At 41.9% G+C, this 22195-nt stretch overlaps 1 protein-coding gene across 5 annotated transcripts in view; it reads left to right on the forward strand.

The window, feature by feature from the left end:
• The window catches only part of ATP11A (ATPase phospholipid transporting 11A), a 233645-nt gene that overhangs the window by 152495 nt on the left and 58955 nt on the right, over positions 1–22195 (forward strand). For all 5 annotated transcript variants that reach the window (XM_073556848.1, XM_073556851.1, XM_073556849.1 and 2 more), the window contains 8 exons: positions 5324–5427; positions 8503–8553; positions 8714–8778; positions 9968–10049; positions 11967–12117; positions 16991–17188; positions 17839–18012; positions 21501–21664. In XM_073556848.1, the coding sequence (XP_073412949.1) occupies positions 5324–5427; positions 8503–8553; positions 8714–8778; positions 9968–10049; positions 11967–12117; positions 16991–17188; positions 17839–18012; positions 21501–21664 (989 nt within the window). The remainder of the gene's footprint in view (positions 1–5323; positions 5428–8502; positions 8554–8713; positions 8779–9967; positions 10050–11966; positions 12118–16990; positions 17189–17838; positions 18013–21500; positions 21665–22195) is intronic.

The raw sequence follows: 22195 nt of genomic DNA on the forward strand, positions 1-22195 counted from the left end.
ATTGTGCAGTATTATGCAATAATGTAGATAAAGCGATACATAATATTGAAATTCACTAATGACTTACTACTGTCAATATTCAAATAATGATATACTCACTAAATACTGCAAAATACATGATGTCCTTTTTATTGAAACCTAAAATATGTTTTACATTGATTTTTGACATTGCTGCTTATTATTGGTCGTATGTGACCAGTATGATTGCCACCTTAAAGGGAACCTGACAGCTGATACACGCTGCCCGATCCAAGGGCAGCATGTATCAGATGATGGATGAATAATTTCAGCTGTGTATGTGCAACTTTGAAATGATTCAGCGGTTCAAAGGAAAACATAGTTTAACCCCTTCCCGACCTTTGACGCCACATAGGCGTCATGAAAAGTCGTGCCAAAACGACCCATGACGCCTATGTGGTGTCATGAATTGATTGCCCCCCTGCGGGTCAGGTGACCAAGATCACTGAAAGGTCACCCGACTCGCACACAGAGGACACCTTAGAGTTAACCACAGGGGGCGTGGCTTAGCCCCCACGTGCCTACGATCGCTCTGATTGACTGTTAAAAGTGAAACTGCCAATCAGCGATTGTAATATTTCATCAATGAAAATTGATGAAATATTACAAATCCAGCCTTGGCCGATGCTGAAATAGCATCGGGCATGGATGGAGACACTGAACCGACCCACCCCCCCAACTGACTGACAGTGCCAATCGGACGCCGCCACCATCTGACGGCGCCAATCGGCAGCCGCAGTCAAAATCTGCTCCCCCCTCCGGTCCCCACCGCCCTCCGATCACCCCCTCTCACCCTGCACGGTGGCTCCGGAGTCCCTCTGGCCGTCCGGTTTGCCGCCGTCCCGGATCATGGGCGTCGCCATCTTGGCAAATGGCGGGCGCGTGCACAGTGTGCCCGCCGGGAATCTGCGACGCTGCACATTCATTTATTTAGATCACTTTCGCAGTGATCAAAATAAAAAAGTAAGTCACCGCCCCCCTTATCACTCCCATAGGTAGGGACATATAGTAAAATAAAGAAAATATTTTTATTTTTATTTTTCCATTAGGGTTAGGGCTAGGGTTAGAATTAGGGTTAGGGTTGGAATTAGGGTTAGGGCTAGGGTTGGAATTAGGGTTAGGGTTGGAATTAGGGTTAGAAATAGGGTTAGGGTTAAAAATAGGGTTAGGGTTAGAAATAGGGTTAGGGTTAGAATTAGGGTTAGAATTAGGGTTAGGGTGGGAATTACGGTTAGGGCCGGAATTAGGGTTAGGGCTGGAATTACGGTTGGGATTAGGGTTAGGCTTGTGGTTAGGGGTGTGTTGGGGTTAGGGTTGTGGTTAGGGTTATGATTAGGGTTGGGATTAGGGTTAGGGGTGTGTTGGGGTTAGGGTTGGAGATAGAATTGAGGGGATTCCACTGTTTAGGCACATCACGGGGTCTCAAAACGCGACATTGCGCCACCATTTATTCCAGCCAATTTTGCGTTCAAAAAGTTAAACAGTGCTCCCTCCAATTCGAGCCCCGACGTGCGCCCAAACAGTGGTTTACCCCCACATATGGGCTATCAGCGTACTCAGGAAAAATTGCACAACAACTTTGGGGTTCTAATTTCTCCTGGTACCCTTGGGAAAATAAAAAATTGGGGGCTAAATAATTATTTTTGTGGGGAAAAAAATTATTTTTTATTTTCAGGGCTCTGCGTTATAAACTTCTGTGAAGCACTTGGGGGTTCAAAGTGCTCACCACACATCTAGATAAGTTTCTTGGGTGGTCTAGTTTCCAAAATGGGATCACTTGTGGGGGGTTTTCACTGTTTAGGTTCATCAGGGGCTCTGCAAACGTAACATGACCCCCGCAGACCATTCCATCAAGTCGGCATTTCAAAACGTCACTACTTCCCTTTCGAGCCCCAACGTGTGCCCAAACAGTGGTCCCCCCCACATATGGGGTACCACTGTACTCAGGACAAACTGGACAAAAACTTTTGGGGTCCAAATTTATCCTGTTACCCTTGTGAAAATAAAAAATAGTGGGCTAAATTCATTTTTTGAGGAAAAAAAATATTTTTATTTTCACGGCTCTGCATTATAAACTTCTGTGAAGCACCTGGGGGTTCAAAGTGCTCACTATGCATCAAGGTAAGTTCCTTAGGGGGTCTAGTTTCCAAAATGGGGTCATTTGTGGGGGATCTCCAAAGTTTAGGCACACAGGGGCTCTCCAAACACGACATGGTGTCCGCTAACGATTGGAGCTAATTTTCCATTCAAAAAGTCAAATGACACTCCTTCCCTTCTGAGCCCTGCCGTGCACCCAAACAGTGGTCCCCCCCCACATATGGGGTACCAGCATACTCAGGATAAACTGGACAACAACTTTTGAGGTCCAATTTATCCTGTTACCATTGTGAAAATAAAAAATAGCGGGCTAAAAAAATCATTTTTGAGCAAAAAAAGATTTTTTATTTTCACTGCTCTGTGTTATAAATTTCTGTGAAGCACTTGGTGGTTCAAAGTGCTCACCACGCATCTAGATAAGTTCCTTCGGGGGTCTAGTTTCCAAAATGGGGTCACTTGTGGGGGAGTTCCAATGTTTAGGCACACAGGGGCTCTCCAAACGCGGCATGGTGTCCGCTAACGATTGGAGCTAATTTTCCAATCAAAAAGTCAAATGGCGCTCCTTCCCTTCCGAGCCCTGCCATGCGAGCAAACAGTGGTTTATGACCACATATGAGGTATTGGTGTGCTCAGGAGAAATTTCCCAACAAATTTTAGGATCCATTTTATCCTGTTGCCCATGTGAAAATGAACAAACTGAGGCTAAATAAATTTTATGTGAAAAAAAAGTACTTTTTTTTTTTTTTTTTTTTACGGATCAATTTGTGAAGCACCTGGGGGTTAAAAGTGCTCACTATGGATCTAGATAAGTTCCTTGGAGGGTCTAGTTTCCAAAATGGGGTCACTTGTGGGGGAGCTCCAATGTTTAGGCGCACAGTGGCTCTCCAAACGCGACATGGCAACCGCTAAATATTCAAGCATATTTTCCACTCAAAAAGTCAAATGGCGCTCCTTCCCTTCTGAGCCCTGCCGTGCGCCCAAACAGTGGTTTATGACCACATATGAGGTATCGTTGTACTCAGGAGAAATTGCCCAACAAAATTTAGGATCCATTTTATCCTGTTACCCATGTGAAAATGAAAAAATTAATGCTAAAAGAAAATTTATGTTGGAAAAATTAAAATGTCCATTTTTCCCTCCACGTTGCTTTAGTTCCTGTGAAGCACCTGAAGGGTTAATAATCTTCTTGAATGTAGTTTTGAGAAGCTTGAGGGGTGCAGTTTTTAGAATGGTGTCACTTTTGGGTATTTTCTGCCATATAGACCCCTCAAAGTGACTTCAAATGTGAGGTGGTCCCTAAAAAAAATGGTTTTGTAAATTTTGTTGTAAAAATGAGAAATCGCTGGGCAACTTTTAACCCTTACAACTTCCTAACAAAAAAATGTTGTTTCCAAAATTGTGCTGATGTAAAGTAGACATGTGGGAAATGTTATTTATTAACTATTTTGTGTCAGATAACTCTCTGGTTTAACAGAATAAAAATTCAAAATTTGAAAATTGCAAAATTTTAAAAATTTTCGCCAAATTTCCGTTTTTTTAACAAATAAATGCAAAAATTATCGACCAAAATTTACCACTAGCATGAAGCCCAATATGTCACAAAAAAACAATCTCGGAATCGCTAGGATACGTTGAAGCGTTCCTGATTTATTACCTCATAAAGGGACACTGGTCAGAATTGCAAAAAATGGCCAGGTCATTAAGGTCAAAATAGGCTGGGTCATGAAGGGGTTAATAGTTCCCGGTGACTGAGTGGCATGGGAGACTAATCGGAAAGACGGGTCACTGATGGCTTCTCCCTGTCCGCTGCCCTGGAATGACTTATCTCACCCTACAAGCCAACGCAGGAGCAGAACTGTCAGTCACTGGGAGCAGGCCAGGAGAAGCCACCTGTCTGACTAGTTTTCTGTGCAGCTTTTAAACTGTTCTTCTCTGAAATACCACAGAATTTCAGAATTAAACATATATGGCTGAAGTCATGCAGCTATGGTCCAGTACAGGCTGCCTATGGATCGGAACCATAAACCGTCAGGTTCTCTTCAAAGGGGTTGCCTGGGGCTAAACAAACGATAAGCGATCAGTAGGAGCCCCACGGTCAGCTGATAACTGCTCTGCTGGTTGTCTGACATAACCATGGTGCGAGGCAGAACATGGCAGCCCTGTACACTGTTTAGTGTCCCCTACTGGGCACCTCGCCTGATCTCCTATTCGTCTGAACAGAAGATTAGGCGCTTTACCCAGCAATGACCACTATACAATGTACAGGCAACTTGCCGAGCGGACTTCAGCTGATTGATGGGGATGTAGGGTGGCAGACCCTTACCGATCTCATATTAAAGACCTATCCTATCCTATTAACTTATATGATGTTCCCATTTGCTGTTCAGTACAAATAGATACATATATCTTCACTATTAGTGATGAGTGAACGTGCTTGGATGAGGTGTCATCCGAGCATGCTTGAATAATATGTTCGAGTTCCCGCTCCTGCATGCCTCTCAGCTTTTCGACAGCCACAACACATGCAGGGATTGCCTAACAAACAGGAGACGTAACGGCTGGGATTCAAAAATATTTTTCGAGCACGATGAAGACACTCGGTTAGCACCCGTGCATGCTCTGATAACATCTTATCCGAGCATGTTCACTCATCACTATTAGCGATGTGCCTGTGGTTAGCCAGCGATCCAGGTCAGGATATTTGGGTGACATATAGTCCACACTAGTTGTCACACAGTTTTTATAAAATAAAAAATTACTATAACAAATATCATAAAATTTTGAAATATATTTAGAGAAGAGAAAAATTCTAGAATTATTAGTCATGCTGTTATTTACCACAATCATTATCTCCTATAGACAACTTCATTTCATAAGATGTATTTGGGGCAAGAAAAGAGTGCTTCCCAGACAACTTTAGTCTAGAAATTTTCTATTTTAAATGCTTGTGCTGTGCTGGTCTCACATTAATCTTGAAAACAGGTGCAGCAATAGACAACTGTCTTGTGGTATAAACTATGCTGACATGTAACTCGTTACACCAGATCCAGTCCCAGAGGGTAACAAGCTGTGCATTATCTGAGAGATGAAGTGTACTGTGTTATTCTGATTTCTTCAGTATTGTATGTTATGGTACTGTAGCTAACGGCCGGAGACGCACTTCTTTTGCATACACATATACTGTATATATTTGTGTTCCCCGAACTAGACATATTTTTCTGTTCAAGACACAAAAGCATTTCACAACGAGCAAGAAATGGACACGTTGCACGCTACCATAGAATGTGAACAACCTCAGCCAGATCTTTACAAGTAAGGATGAGTGCCAACGATCAACACTGAATGATTGGTATTGTAGACCAAAAATGGGAGCAATAACTGTAAACAATATTTGGGGCAGGTGGAAGTAAAAGAGAAAAATGTGTGGCTTTATATAGAATCTTTTGCAAAGGGGTCACAATAAAATGGCTCTTGTGATTAATATACTCATACAGTACCTCCCAGCTCTCAGAAGTAGGAGAATGGTAAAGCTCAGGGGCGTAACTTTAATAAATCCAGAGGTTGCAATTGCACCAGGCCTCGAGTCTAGGGAGCCCAAAAGGTCCCATTGGCTTTTATGATAAAACTAGTTCTATTTAACAGGTTGCCCACTACTTACTTGTACAATCCCATTTCAACCATCAACTTTGCACCAGTAAAATAACATGGGGCTGGTGCTGTTCCAGTGGTGTCGGCATTCGCTCTCCTGGCACTCGTGTTAGAAGATTATGTCACGTGATCCCTGCAGCCAGTCAGTGTTGGCTTCACTATCCCCATCTTCGGACTTATTAGACATCAGGAGGAATTATTATTATTTATTATTATTTATTTATATAGTGTAATTCCATGGTGCTGTACATGAGAAGGGGGGGTTACATACAAAGTTATAGATATCGTTAACAGTAAACAAGTTTCCACAACAAATTTACAATGACAAGACTGGTACAGAGGGGAGAGGACCCTGTCCTTGCGGACTTACATTCTACGGGATAGCGGGGAAAAGACAGAAGGTCGGGGGTGCAGCAGCTCTGGTGGTGAGGCGGCAGAATGGTTATTGCAGTCTGTAAGCATTCCTGAAAAAATGGGTTTTCAGGTTCCGTTTGAAGGATCCGAGGGTGGTGGATAATCGGACGTGTTGAGGCATGGCATTCCAGAGGATAGGGGATATTTGGGAGAAATCTTGGAGGCAGTTGTGTGAGGAGCGATTAAGTGTGGAGGAGAGTAGGAGGTCTTGGGAGGATCGAAGAGTACGTGAGGGAAGATATTGGGAGATTAGTTCAGAGATATAGGGAGGGGAAAGGTTGTGGATGGCTTTGTAGGTCAGTGTTAGTAGTTTGAACTGGATTCGTTGGGGAATTGGGAGCCAATGGAGGGATTTGCAGAGGGGAGAGACGGGAGTAGCAAGGATAGAGAGGTGGATTAGTCGGGCAGCAGAATTGAGGACAGTCTGGAGTGGTGCAAGAGAGTTAGCAGGGAGGCCACAGAGGAGGGCCTCGGCTGCTGCCCGCTTCACAGGTATCTTTGAGCACAGTTCGCTTTACTCAGGACACGCGCACTGGCTCAGTGAGCACGTTCAGTGCGGTGATCCTGACAGACGGATTCTGGAAATATTTTTGTTTTGGAGGCGACAGGAGGTGGCAAGAGATTGGACGTGCGGTTTGAAGGACAGGGCAGAGTCAAGAGTTACTCCAAGGCAGCGGATTTCAGGTGCGGGAGAGAGCATGATGCCTTTTACCATAATAGATAGATCGGGTAGGGAAGATACGTGAGATGGAGGAAAGATAATGAGTTCAGTTTTGTCTACGTTGAGTTTTAGGAAGCGAGAGGTGAAAAAGGAGGATATGGCTGATAGACACTCCGGGATTTTGGACAGCAGAGAGGTGACATCTGGGCAGAGACGTAGATCTGAGTGTCATCTGCATACAGGTGGTACTGGAAGCCATGGGACTTTATGAGTTGTCCTAGGCCAAGAGTATAGATGGAAAAAAGTAGGGGCCCCAGGAGAGAGCCTTGGGGGACTCTAGCAGAGAGGGGGCGGGATGAGGAGGTAGTGTGGGAGTGGAAAACACTGAATTTGCGGTCAGAAAGGTATGAGGAAATCCAGGACAGGGTGAGGTCTTTTATGCCAAGGGAAGAAAGAATCTGTAGCAGTAGGCAGTGGTCAACTGTGTCAAAGGCAGAGGAAAGGTCAAGAAGGAGGAGGATGGAGAACTGTCTGTTAGCTTTGGCTGTGAGTAAGTCATTAGTAATTTTGGTCAGGGCAGTTTCAGAGGAGTGGTGGGGGCGGAAGCCAGATTGCAGGATGTCAAGGAGGGAGTTAGATGAGAGGTGGGAGGAAAGTTGAGCATGGACATGCTGTTCAAGGAGTTTAGAAGCAAACGGGAGCAGTGATATGGGGCGATAGCTGGGCAGAGTAGTTGGGTCAAGGTTTGATTTTTTGAGGATGGGTGTTATGGTGGTTAGGTTTGAAAGCAGAGGGGAAGGTACCAGAAGTTAGGGATAGGTTGAAGAGATGGGTTAGGGCTGGAATGATCATGTTAATGAGGTTGGGGAGCAGGTGGGAAGGGATGGGGTCAAGTGCACAGGTGGTGAGGCGTGATTTGGAAAGGAGATGAGTAAGCTCTCCTTCAGTGATGTTGGAGAGGGAGGTTGTTAGGGAAGGGCAGAAGTCTGGTATGTGGAGCGGTTGGGGTGGTGGAACTGTAAAGGTTTGCCTTGTTTGGTCAATCTTGTTTTTGAAGTAGGTGGCAAAGTCCTCAGCAGAGATGAGGGGAGTTGGAGGTGGCAGTGGTGGGCAGAGGAGAGAGTTGAATGTGCTGAACAGTTGTTTTGGGTTGTGGGATAGTGGGATAGTGAAGATACAAGGTTTGTGAAATAGGTCTGTTTAGCAGAGGTGAGGGCTGATTTAATGGCAATTGAGGGGCCAGTCACAGCTCAGACTTCCTCTTGATGTCTGATTCATCTGTGCTCGAATAATATGTTCGAGTCCCCGCGGCTGCATGTCTCGCGGCTGTTAGACATCTCCATCACATGCAGGGATTGCCTGTTTGTTGGGCAATCCCCTGCATGTGTTGGGGATTTCTATCATACGTGAGACCTGTAGCCGCAGGGACTCAAACATTTTATTCAAGCACGCTGAAGACACTTGGATAGCACCCGGGCATCATCACTGATCCCTAACAGTACTAACACAAGCCTGCTAGGAAAATCTAGGATAGTTCTCTTTTTCACAAAATTGTAGACATTGGCAGTGCTGTACTAGACGATTATTAGTATTAGCTAATATGTAGAAGTCTTTTATTTTTATTGCTTTGCTGACTTGTTTTGCTTGGTGCTTACATTGTTTAGGTTTGTTGGTCGGATCAATATTTATAGCAAAACAGAGGACCCCACTGCAAGGTTAGTTCATATGTTTGCCACCATGCCAGTTTCTTTGCGTCCGATATAGATAACTTTTTCTTTATTACTCTTTAAAATATTACTTCTGAATAGTTTTTCTATCATCCATTCTGTACATTAATTTGTATATTAAAATTGCTTTATATTTGTCTTTTATTAGACCTCTGGGGTCAGAAAATCTGTTACTCCGTGGTGCTACACTTAAGAACACAGAAAGAATATTTGGTAAGCAAAAGCCTAAAACATATTCCATGACCTAGACGTTCCATGCACTCGTGTGCCTGGCCCATTAAACAGGCAGTGATGATGATAGGGGACTTTAATGATAAATTAATATTCTTCTATTGGTGACTTAAAATGTGTGTCCACTGTCATGCTTCCTAAACACTAGACGTGAGTAAAACTGCAAGAAGTTATTCTAGTTTAACTCAATCTACGCTCCATACACCTCAGATACACTACCCCCTCCTACCACTCATTAACTGCAGACAAGATGTCCCTATAATACAAACTCATTTACAGCTTTAAAAAGGAAGAACACTTACAAAAAGTACAAAAGAGACAACCAGTAAATAAGTTGCTTAGGAGCGTTCTGCATACATTGTTATCATTGAGCCCTATGTATAAGCAGTATGCATTAAGCTCTTGTGCTCCCCCTGCTGCATTACATTTTAGTTTTTATCTCTTGCGTCTGTGCACAGGATTTTGGGGATTTATATCTGCAAAATTTCCAAAGTTTGCGGCAAAAATTAAATATTAATGCTGGACATTCATTATAGAATTTAAAGCAAATGAGTATTGATAGAGTGCTTTGATTTATAGTTGCATTGAAAGTTATTGCTGTTCTTTGCATTTTGGCAAGAGGCCAATAAAACAAATCTGCTGCGTGACTGTCAGATGATGAACGATGGACGAGGACCCGATGATACATGTACAATAAACTGATCAGTGCTTAGTGTAGGCGGATAAACAGTGAACACTTAGTTATCAGATGCCGTGTTTTAATGAGTAGGTCTTAGGGTACTGTCACACTTAGCGATGTACCAGCGATGCCGACTAGCGATATGACGCGGTCAGGATCGCTGGTACATCGCTAAGTGGTCGCTAGTGAGCTGCCAAAGAGGCAGATCTCACCAGCGACATCGCTGGGGACGGGGGTCGCTACTTACCTGTCACACCAGGCGATCCTGCGTCCTCCCGCCCGGCTCCACGCTGAACGTTCTCGCGTGATCAGCGATAACCAGCGGGGGAGTCGGTCGTAGGTAAGTATCAGACACAGCGATGTCGCTAGCAATATCGCTATAACGTCACTAGTTATAGCGATATTGCTAGCGATATCTCTTAGTGTGACATGCCCTTTAGTCTTTACTATTCTCAAGTACCAATCTCACATCTCACTTTTTTCTAATTCTAGGTGTTGCTATATATACAGGGATGGAAACCAAGATGGCATTGAATTATCAGTCAAAATCACAGAAAAGATCTGCGGTTGAAAAGTAAAATGTTCTTATCCATTACATATAGGGCAGCCACAAGTGACTATGTATTGCAGGAGGACAGCCTCCAAATGTTATCCACACAGTATTCAGTTGTTGTGCTTTTTCTTGAATTACTTTTCTCATTATTACATTAAGTAAAAGACATTTCATTAGTAACATATTAAACATATGCCAATATTTACAGCTGGCACATTTGGGAACCTATAACTTAGAGCAGTACTCCCATCCCTAAGACCCTATCCCAATAGGTAGTAGGTGTAATAATATTAGTAAATAGCTCTAATTAGAAATGTGGTATAGTTTGTCTGATTCGCTATGTTTCTTTCCTCATGTGCAGGCATTACAGGACCCTAGGTATCCATGGTTACCACCACTGATATAGTGACAGTTAGCTAGCTGCTAATGGTCGTAACCATGAATACCTAAGGTCCTGCAATGCCTAAACACGTGAGGAAAGACACACAGCGAACAGAAAACTATAGTACACTTCTAATTAGAGGTATGTGCTAATATTATTATTATTACACCTACTACATATTGGGATAGAATCTTGGAGATGGGAATACCCTTTTAAATTAATGTTACATTAAAGGGGTTATCCAATATATCTAAAGGTTTTAAAAACAGCGGCCGATGCAATAAGCTCTGAGTCTTCAGCGTTGCTGCCAGTCATTGTTTACATGTGTCTGACATATGACCACTGCACGTGATCATTGCAGCCATGATTGCATGATGATGTTGGAGAACCCCTCTTAACTTTTTTTTTTTTTTTAATTAAAGGGGATTTTCCTCTAAATACATTCCTCACATATTCACTGAATTCATACAGGTGACTTTGGAACTCCTGTTCATGGGATTGGTCCCAGCTACTGGACCCCCATGATAGTAGATTGTTCTGCGCACTATCCTATGGATAAGGGGACACATGTGTTTAGTATGAAAACCCCTTTATGTTGGTTGATGGAACACCCGTTTTCTAAAATCAGTTACGGCAATCAAGTGTTCACTTTGGGTCACATTCCCAACAAACAACTAATTATCTTGTCTGGCACAGCTCGAGTCTGACAGAGCGGCTTTCTGTTCTGGCTGATTAAGGGAACGCGCATATGAAGTCTTTTAAACTCTGGTGAGCCTGACGAGTTTTCCAAGAAGATCGTTTAGGAAACATCAATGTTTCTTGTGTTGGAGCTTCTTTTTTTGCATCTTTTTGGTCACTTTCTGAGTGCTTGATTCATTGGTTTTGACCAGCTGCTATTTTTTCTGCCATTTTTTCTTCGTTTCTTGGGTTATTTTTATTACCGGCATTTATCAGTCATTATTGTTTCCTCCACTCAACAATGAAGAAACCGCTAATGGCTTCTGAAGCGCAAATACTCGAAAAAATGCTCTAAAATATTCCCAGGTGTCTATTGAGCCTTCCCTTTAATTTGAATTGTTAGATATAGAGTATTTTCTGAGCTGAGGTCTGAGGAATGGTTAGGTCATTACTTTTAGCCGCTTAGCATCTTTTAAAACCTGAAGTAGTTAAAAGATGCTAAAAAGCCTGAACATATAAACAGCAAGTCATTTTTACATAGAAATGCACCTGTTCATTTTTTTGCGTACTTTCTAAGCACTCATTTAGGTGGGTTTCGGGGCTGACCTGCCTAAGCAAAATGTTGTGTGTCATACTCTTAGAGAACACAAACATGACTGCTGACAGCCATGAAATTCATTTTGTTCTGAATCATTTCTTATCATAGAAATTCAGATTATGATGAACATATTTGTTGCAGTATGAATGTTTAGATATAACGGCTGCTGTACACTTAAAACATGGATGTTACCATGCTGACCATTGTAAATGACTGATATCTATCTCTGTGTAAATGTCAATGTAATGCCACAAATAACAAGACTCCATATCCCCTCTAGGTCAATGAACGCGTTCCTCATTGTGTACCTGTGTATTCTGATCAGCAAAGCCTTAATAAACACTGTGCTAAAGTATGTGTGGCAGAGCGAGGCTTCCCGGGATGAGCCCTGGTACAACCAAAAAACTGACTCCGAAAGACAAAGGAATCTGGTAATGATTATGATTCCTTTTGCCACATTTTAGAATTAATCAAAGTGGAAATCTTTGACTGACTGCTTCCTCCAACTACTTTCTTCCTGCATAGATAGGTGTAAGCAGAAAAATCTTCTCCATTGCATTTTGCAGCAAGGATCCAGGTGGCTTTCCAGACTACATAGATATCCATTCTGCATGTCCATTATAGGTTTCTCCTATTCAGCAGAGTGCACTCAATGATCTGTGAGGTTCCTCATGCACTTTATGTAAAAAAGAGATTGAAGCTGTAATTAATATTTTATGCTTATTGGCCTATAAGAACAGCTTGAGCTTGTAGATCTTCTATTACATTGTAGGAGGATTGATCGTTCAATTGACTTGTGTGCTATGGTTTGAGATGTCATATAGCACAGTATTTACTGTAACTATAAGTGCCACATCTAAGCGTTATTGATCTGCATTATTGCGGGATACATTTTGGGGCTGTACAAGTATTATGCTGGTACTTATGATGTGCCGATATCTACAACTGATCAGCTGCATTTTCTGCAGTTAAGTGCCCATTGATCTGGTGGCTGGAAGCATTACTAAACAGTATCATGTGCACTGATTTCTATAAAAATAAAGTATACATGACATAGGGAATGAAAAACTTAGAACCAAAAATTTCAAGTTTAGATCCAGTAATACGTGCGAATTAATATCACAATATAGTATAGAAATTGGATTTCTTACTGCTTGCAGCCCTCACTAGTGGGAACTTCCTATTTGTCACGCTCAGTGTAGGAAAGACTAAGTGCAACACGAAGGGATGAGGGGAAGGGAGCCCAACACTAGGGAATGGGGCAGTGGAGACCCCTATGCAGATCTAAAGTCACCTTGTCTGCCCTAAACGTCCCTAAATACTGTAGGTTCTGCACATATCGCCGAGCAGAAACCTATTCCCTGCCTGACCCTGGCAATAAACCCTGCTCAGGGAAAAATGGGATGAGCACTAGTCGATCCCCACTACAACTAAAGACAGCTGGTATAGACAAATAAGAGGAACACTTGTCTTGAGTAGACCCAGAGAGGTAACACAGATGTCCTCCAAACTCCAAAGAGGAAGATAGCCATAGCCAACTGCTATAGCTCCAAGCTCCAGCAGTGTAGAATCGAGTATCACTGGCAATTCCCAGCTGCAGGCTGGGAGTCTATAAACACCCCTGTCCAAGTGTGTCAATTAGAGCTGGAGAAAGGTTGCCACCGGGTCAAAAAGTCAGAAGGGTTAAGAAGGTGTCTGCAAAACCAAACACAGAGAGCTTCTGCAGCAAGATGCAGTGTGACTGTCTGCAGCTTCGGACATACCCTTGACATTATTAACTTGTTATTGAATTCAAAGTATTAATCGAGATCTGCTTCTAGGGAAGAGTACTTCTATGTTACAGTCCCTTATTGTAACATTCTATAGAGACGAATGAGCTGAGGGGACTGTGTCTCACCATAAAGGATCTCTACACACAATTTTGCCAAACTATCAAGAACTGTTACTCTGAATTTTAGAAAATACACTTTAGCTGAGAGCAATAATTTGTATATTACAAGTATAAAAGAAAGAGACAATTAGACTTTTGAATACTCTTATTATTATTATTATTATTATTATCATCATTATTCTTATTAGTTTTATAAAGTACCTTTAATTCCAAGGCGCTGTAGATGTTAAGAAGGGTTATAGACTTGACGTATAACTCAAATACAATAAACACAAAGGAACAATCCAAGACTCGTACAGAGGGAGAGAGGTCATTACATTTCGCTTACAATCTATAAGGTATGAGGGAAGATACAGGAGGAGGAGGAGGTTTTGTTGAGGAAACAGTAGGAGGAGGTATAGGGGAGTAGAAAGTAGGAGCATGAGGTATGTAGTAGAGCGAGTTATGAGAGTTGAAATGGTAGGAGGGAGATAAGAGTACATACAGTAGAAGGATGGGGAGGAGACAGTAGGAGTAGATGTGAGGGAAGATGCAGCAGGAGGAAGTATGGGGAGGAGACAGTAGGAGGAGAAAGTATGGAGAGGAGACTACTAGAATGAGGTATGAGGAAAGAACCAGTAAGATGGAGATATGGGGAGCAAATAGTAGGAGGAGGTGTGGGGGATGAGAAAGGTCAGCTGGTTGAAAATAGCTCAGACATTTCTGAGGTGGCAGCAAAATAATTCAAGGAACTTCTATGCGCTGCACTATACACCGTGTGTTTTGTTCTGCTCCATTCAGTACCTGACATCACCCTGTGTTGCCTTGTGCTGGTTGTGAGTAATAGGGGAGGGTGTCCGAACTTTTACAGGAATTTTTATCCACCCTGTACCGCAGAGATGAGCTTTCTCAACCTATCACCTGCTAGCAGGTGATATATCAGGCTACTCCCCCCTTATTCCATGCCCGAATGCTGGTTACTAATCTGCTGGCACCTGTTTATACATAGAACCGTATTCTATTTCGCATTAATGACCTGGCTTGTTTACCCATCCTGTTTGACTTCTCCGGCTCCTGACCTCAGCTATGTTCACTGATCCTGTGCTGCCTGCCCTGACCTCGGACTGTCTGACTACACCTCTGCCTCGCACTCCTGTATCTTGTACTCTTGCCTCTGACCCTCCGTTCAGCTGCTGCAGGCCCGGAGATTGCCCTGGAATGGTACCTGGTGCCAATTGGCGGCAAAACCTATCCTTACCATCAGAGGTTCTAGTGAATACTCCTCTACTCCTCTTTGGTCAGACCTCATCTGGAATACTATGTCCAGTTTTGGGCGCCACATTTTAAAAAAGACATCAACAAACTGGAGCAAGTTCGGAAAGGAGCGACCAGAATGGTGACCGGTCTGCAAACCCTGATACCAAAAAACAAAAAGTTAAACCGCACCCTATAAGCGTCAAAGTCTTTAAGACAGATTTGTAGAGGAGCATGTCAAAACCAGGGAGCCCATCATGGAGCAAGTTCCATAACAATAGATAAAAAAGACAGCGCCTCAGACAATGGTGAAAAAAAGGCTTACATTTTATTCTGCCTACTGTGGCGACGTTTCGGTCTGAAGACCTTTTTTCACCATTGTCTGAGGCGCTGTCTTATTTATCTATTGTTACGGTCTGCAAACCCTGTCTTATGAGGAAAGGTTGCAGGATTTGGGAATGTTTAGCTTGCAGAAGAGACGCTTGAGAGGAGACTTAATAGCTGTCTACAAATATCTCAAGGGCTGTCACATTGTAGAAGGATCATCTTTATTCTCATTTGCACAAGGAAAGACTAGAAGCAATGGGATGAAACTGAATGGGAGGAAACACAGATTAGATATTAGAAAAAACTTTTTGACAGAGTGATCAATGAGTGGAACAGGCTGCCACGCGAGGTGGTGAGTACTCCTTCCATGGAAGTCTTCAAACAGAGGCTGGACAGACATCTGTCTGGGATGATTTAGCGAATCCTGCTTTGAGCAGGGGGTTGGACCAGATGGCCCCTTCCAACTCTACCATTCTATGAATACCCTTTAGTCACTTAGTTAAACCTCTCCAGATAAGGCCGCCCTGTTGCACAGTGAGTCCACACCAACCATTGTTACAAGTTTAATGGTTTCCCTTAAAGGCTTTAATAATAGGGGACACTGTGATGTACTGCGATAGCAAGGTCCACAGTATAGGGAACACATGGGAAAAAATCAGTTGTGTGATGACAGATAACATGAGAGTGAAGAAAGATATCTTGTGGGGACCTGAGATGACGGGTAGGGAGGAAGCTGGACATTAGGCCAGAGTTGTATGTAGAAGACAGATTATGAGGCAGCCTTATATATCTCTGTTAATGCTTTAGACTGAATTCTATGGGTAATAGAAACTCAGTGAAGAGTTTGGCAGAGGGAAGAGGCGAGAGATACATGAACTGGTCTGAAGAGTGGAGGATAAATTGAAGGTGTTCAAGATGAGTGGCAAATAGAGAAGTATGTTGCAATTGTCAAGGCGGGAGATGATGAGGGCATGCAATAGCATTTTTGTTGACTCACTGTTATCAAAGTGATGATTAAAGTAATATTTTAGAACTGGGGCCTCATGAGATGGTAAGTTCTGCAACTTGCGGTTTGAAGGACAGAACTGAGTCGAAAGTCAGACTGAGGTAACATACTTGATGATTAGGAGATGATGTGTGAGTGGAATATTTGTGAAGAGTGCCATCAAGTATATTTTGTTCAAAATGTGCCAATTACCTCTTAGAGGAAAAAAGAACAGAGCAAAACATATTCCATGTCATAGGTGTTCTTTTTTTCAATCTCTTTGTATTGATTAGTGTTTTCAATAATGTTTTCAATATTCCTAAAATAAAGGTATACTTCTACAGTATATAGTGAGCAATTGTTTCTTTGGTTACATCGCGGCATTTGTTGGTCAGTGCTTATAATGGTGAAGCTGAATGTATATCTGCTCCAAGATACAAGGATATTTTAATGTCACCGAGAAATATTATGCAAATCCTAGTTTTAAAATACCGTAAGTCCTATACTTTATTGTATCTAAGGTTAACAGACGAAACTTTCATCTCTCGCTCCCTCCTTTCTTCAGCACTCTATTTGTCTTCTGGCTGCCACTCTGCACAATTATCCCTGGCTGCCCCACTTTTCCTCTGCCAGGCTGTCTATGCTCTCTTACCTCCTCTCTGTGCTTTGTCAAGCCTTCTAGCTCTGTTCCTAAGCAGCTTTGCTTTCAATGCTGTAATGTTCCCATTACCATTCCCCTTTCACCTTGTAGTTTAAAGCAAATGTATAATTACAAGATAATTTTTATGGCTACTCCCCAATATTTAATGTTTTTTTCCTAGTAACCACTTGCTGACTTGTAAGAAATGTCTGTTTTGTGCAATTTCAGTTTATTAGAGGTCTCACGGATTTTCTGGCTTTCATGGTCCTTTTCAACTACATCATCCCTGTCTCTATGTACGTCACTGTGGAAATGCAGAAGTTTCTTGGTTCTTATTTCCTCACCTGGGATGAGGAGATGTTTGATGAGACTACAGGAGAAGGGCCACTGGTGAACACATCAGATCTGAATGAAGAACTTGGACAGGTGAAGTATCTGGAAGTATCTGGATTACCAGTGGCAGAATCCATTCATTGACACGAAATAACTGATAGCTCTATGGGATGTTACTCAGTGTTCTTTACTGTAAAGTCGTAGGTCTGCTATAGCGGTCCATGAGCCCTATAGTCCTCTCCTGCAGTTGGGTCAGACACTGATCGTTTTGCTACTAGTGAGTTTCAATCTGCTTTCCAGCGTGTATCCATCGCCACATGGTTGGAAGCAGCTGGTATTTACGTCTGACTGTGCTTCCCTTGTTTGTACATACACAGGGATGTTGCTATTGAGGAAGAGACTGTGTGTGGGTGTAATTAGCTCCTTCTTTTTAGAATCCTTCTAATAAACTCACTCGTGCTAATCTTTTTAGCTGTTCTTAATAGTAGGTCTTTATATATTCAGACAATACAGTCGCAGGCGGCAATTTGTTTCTGAACAATTATGTCTGAACCGATTTAAAGCGAGCAATTATGTCTTAGATTTATTTGTATGACAATATGTGTCACAGACACTTATTACATGGAATAATGGTAACTTCTATGCTGTCATTTAACTGGACTTGATGATTAATCGATTGCCAATTGATAATTTTTCAGGATTAAGTTTCTAATTTTTATTTTTCTGCATGTGCGGAAGTATAGGTTGAATATATATTTACCGACAAGACTGGAACGCTGACAGAGAACAACATGGAGTTTATTGAATGCTGCATTGAAGGCCACGTGTACATACCACATGTCATCTGCAATGGCCAGATCCTTCCTGACTGCATGGGCATCGACATGATTGATTCATCACCAGGATCCGGAGGAAAAGTAATACCACGTTTTGTACTTATTATATATCTACATTTGTCTGTTTGTCTATAAAGTATAATACACACATGGTCAAAATTGTTGGTACCCCTCGTTCAATGACAAAAAAACCCACAATGGTGACAGAAATAACTTGAATCTGACAAAAGTAATAATAAAACAAACATCTATGAAAGTGAACAAATGAAAGTCAGACATTGCTTTTAAACCATGCTTCCACAGAGTTAAAAAAAAAAAAAAACAAAAAAAAAAAAAACTCAGGAAATAGACCTGGACAGTAATGATGGTACCCCTGAAAATAATGTGACAAAAGAGACATGTTAAATCAAGGTGTGTCCACTAATTAGCATCACAGGTGTCTAAAATCTTGGAATCAGTGAGTGGGCTTGTATAGAGGACTACAGATACTCAATGTGCTATTTGGTGACATACTGTGTATCACACTCAGCATGGACCAGGAGAAGCGAAGGAAAGAGTTGTCTCAGGAGATTAGAAAGAAAATTATAGACAAACATGTTAAAGGTAAAAGTTATAAGACCATCTCCAAGCAGCTTGATGTTCCTGTGACTACAGTTGCACATATTATTCAGAAATTTAAGCTCCATGGGACTGTAGCCAACCTCCCTGGATGTGGCCACAGGAGGAAAATTGATGACAAATCAAAGAGATGGATATTACGAATGATAACAAAAGAGCCCAGGAAAACTTCTAAACAGATTAAAGGTGAACTTCAAGCTCAAGGAACATCAGTGTCAGATTTCACCAACTATCGTTGTATGAGCCAAAGTGGACTTCATGGGATATGACCAAGAAGGACACCATTGTTGAAAAAAAATCATAAAAAAGCCAGACTGAAATTTGCCAAACTACATGTTGACAAGCCAAAAAGCTTCTGGGAGAATGTCCTTTGGACATATTAGACAAAAATGGAACTTTTTGGCAAGGCACATCAGCTCTATGTTCACAGACGGAAAATGAAGCATATCAAGAAAAGAACACTGTCCCTACTGTGAAACATGGAGGAGGCTCTGTTATGTTCTTGGGCTGCTTTGCTGCATCTGTGCAGGGTCCATTGAAATCTCAAGATTAGCAAGGGATTCTAGAGAGAAATGTGCTGCCCAGTGTCATAAAGCTTGGTCTCAGTCACGGATGGTCTTGCAACAGGATAATGACCCAAAACACACAGCTAAAAACAAGCAAGAATGGCTAAGAGGACAACAGACTATTCTGAAGTGGTCTTCTGAGTCCTGACCTAAATCCTATTGAGCATCTTTGGAGAGAGTTGAAACATGCCATCTGGAAAAGGCAATCTTTAAACATGGGACAACTGGAGCAGTTTGCGCTTGAGGATTAGGTCAAAATACCTGTCGAGAGGTGCAGAAGTCTCGTTGACAGTTACAGGAATCGTTTGATTGCAGTGATTGCCTCAAAAGGTTGTGCAACAAAATATTAACCCCTTAACGTCCAATGACGTTTTGAACAGCTGACATGTGCCCGCAATAGGCGCAGGTGGAATCGCGATCCACCTTAACTAGTTAAACGCCGCTGTCAAACGCTGACAGCGGCATTTAACCAGCACTTCCGGCCGCGCGGCCGGAAATACGCGTATCGCTGACCCCCGTCACGTGATCGGGGGTCAGCGAAGCGTTGCATAACAACCAGAGGTCTCCTGGAGACCTCTATGGTTATTGATGCTGGATTGCTTTGAGTGCCACCCTGTGGTCGGCGCTCAAAGCAATTCAGTAACTCTGCTACATATAGGCGATCTGAGCATCGCCTATATGTAGCAGAGCCGATCAAGGTATGGCAGGTTCTAGCCTCCCTTGGAGGCTATTGAAGCTTGCCAAAAGTTAAAAAAAAATGTTTTTAAAAATATGAAATAAATAAAGAAAGAAAAGTTTAAATCATCCCCATTTCGCCCCATTCAAAATAAAACAATAAAAAAATACACATACACATATTAGGTATTGGCGCGTTCATAATCACCTGATCTATCAATAAAGAAAAGGATTAACCCGATTGCTAAACGGCGTAGCAAGAAAAAAAATCAAAACACCAGAATTACGTTTTTTTTGGCGCTGTGACATTGCATTAAAGTGCAATAACGGGCGACCAAAAGAATGTATCTGCACAAAAGTGGTATCATTAAAAACATCAGCTCGGCACGCAAAAAACCCAACCCTAGATCACGAAAAATTAAGACGGTATGGATCTCGGAAGATGGTGCAATTTTTTTTTCTTTTTATCAAACATTGGATTTTTTTTCACCACTTAGATAAAAAAGAACATAGACATGTTTAGTGTCTATGAACTCGTAATGATGTGGAGAATCATAATGGCAGGTCACTTGTAGCATTTAGTGAACCTAGCAAAAAAGCCAACAAAAAACAAGTGTGGGATTGCACTTTTTTTGCAATTTCACCGCACTTGGAATTTTTTTCCCGTTTTCTAGTACACGACATGGTAAAACCAATGGTGTCATTCAAAAGTACAACTCGTCCCACAAAAAATAAGCCCTCACATGGCCATATTGACTTAAAAATAAAAAAGTTATGGCTCTGGAAAGAAGGGGAGGGGAAAAATGAAAATGCAAAACCAAAAATACCCCTGGTCGTTAAGGGGTTAATTTAACGGTACCATCCTTTCTGTCCACGCCTATTTCATGACTTTTATTTTTTTTTAAATTCTGTGGAAGCATGGTTGAAAAGCAATGTCTGACTTTCATTTGTTCATTCTCATAGATTTGTGATATACTATTACTTTTGTGAGATTCAAGTTATTTCTGTCACCATTGTGGGTTTTTCTGTCATTAAACGAGGGGTACCAACAATTTTGACCACGTATGTAGGTGCACATCTGTGCTCTTCGTGTCTCCATATAAAGTTGTATTTGCAATTAGGCCCAATGCGGGTGCCCATCTAAGGCTTTATACAACGCAATATCATAATACAGTCATGTAGTTGAGTGCTAGAAGTGTAAATTGATGGTTGTCTGCATTTTTTCTTAGAGCCTGGTAATTTTTGCATTTTTTTTTCTGTACTTTTGGTTATATTAATTATTAAAAAGCAGCAACATATTTTACTGTATTAAAAAAAAAAAAACACAAAAAAACCCAAAACACTTGTGATCCTAGGCTTATTAGCACAGAAACCTGATGCAGTTGTTAGGTGTCAATATGTTATTCTGCCTGTTTAGATGCTCATGTGTAAATGTGATGTACTTTGCAGAAGTGATAATTGTACTGACCAGATTGTTCTCATATGTCAGATAGTAACAATTTCATCAAACTGAAAAATAAATGAGGCACGAAGATCTATAGCATATGTTACAGACATGAAAACCATAGATGTAACTTTATCTTAAGCACGGAATTATCAACAAATACCTTACAACACAATGAAAAGGTGCTTAGATGTGGTGGCACCACAATGACAGCGAGACTACAAGAGAGCAGTCATAAAATGGTGATCTCATTCTTTACTTCCCAGGAGAGAGAAGAGCTCTTCTTTCGTGCGCTCTGCCTGTGCCACACCGTGCAAGTCAAAGATGAGGACCATGCTGACGGAGAAAGAAAATCCAGTCAATCTGGCAAATCTAGTGTCTACATTTCTTCCTCTCCTGATGAAGTAGCTCTTGTTGAAGGTATTCAACGGTAAGAATTGTTTTTTCCTGAAAACCTAAGTTCTTTCACATGTTCCTAAAAGCAAACTTTACTAGTAACTGTACATGTGTAGTTTAGTAAGTAATTCTTTCCTAGGCGATGAAGTCCTGTAACCTCTTTAATATATTTAAATATGACACATTATAGTCTAAAAATAACACTTTTGCAACTGTAACATTGTTTCTGTGGAGAAATGCACACAGATGTAGCCAGGTTTAACATGACAAATAATTCACCATTTTGTCTACTTGTGATAAAAGGTTATCTCATTTAAGACGATTAAGGCTGGTTTCACATTTGCGTTAAAACAACGATGCGCCCTGCGTCGTTAAGCCCCGCCCCGAGCCGGCTCCCTGCCCGCCCCATCTGGGATCACCGCCTACTTTCGCATTTGCACGCATGCGATCGGCGCACCCTATCTTTAGCATAGGGTGCGCAGATCATGCGCTGCCAGTGTGAAAGTAGCGTGCTGCGCACTTCTGACGGTGCGCCGTGCGCGCCGAAATGCAACATGCTGCATTT

This window comes from Dendrobates tinctorius, unplaced genomic scaffold, assembly GCF_039654945.1.
Source record: "Dendrobates tinctorius isolate UK_male_01 unplaced genomic scaffold, ASM3965494v1 ptg000240l, whole genome shotgun sequence".
NCBI classification, from domain to species: domain Eukaryota; kingdom Metazoa; phylum Chordata; class Amphibia; order Anura; family Dendrobatidae; genus Dendrobates; species Dendrobates tinctorius.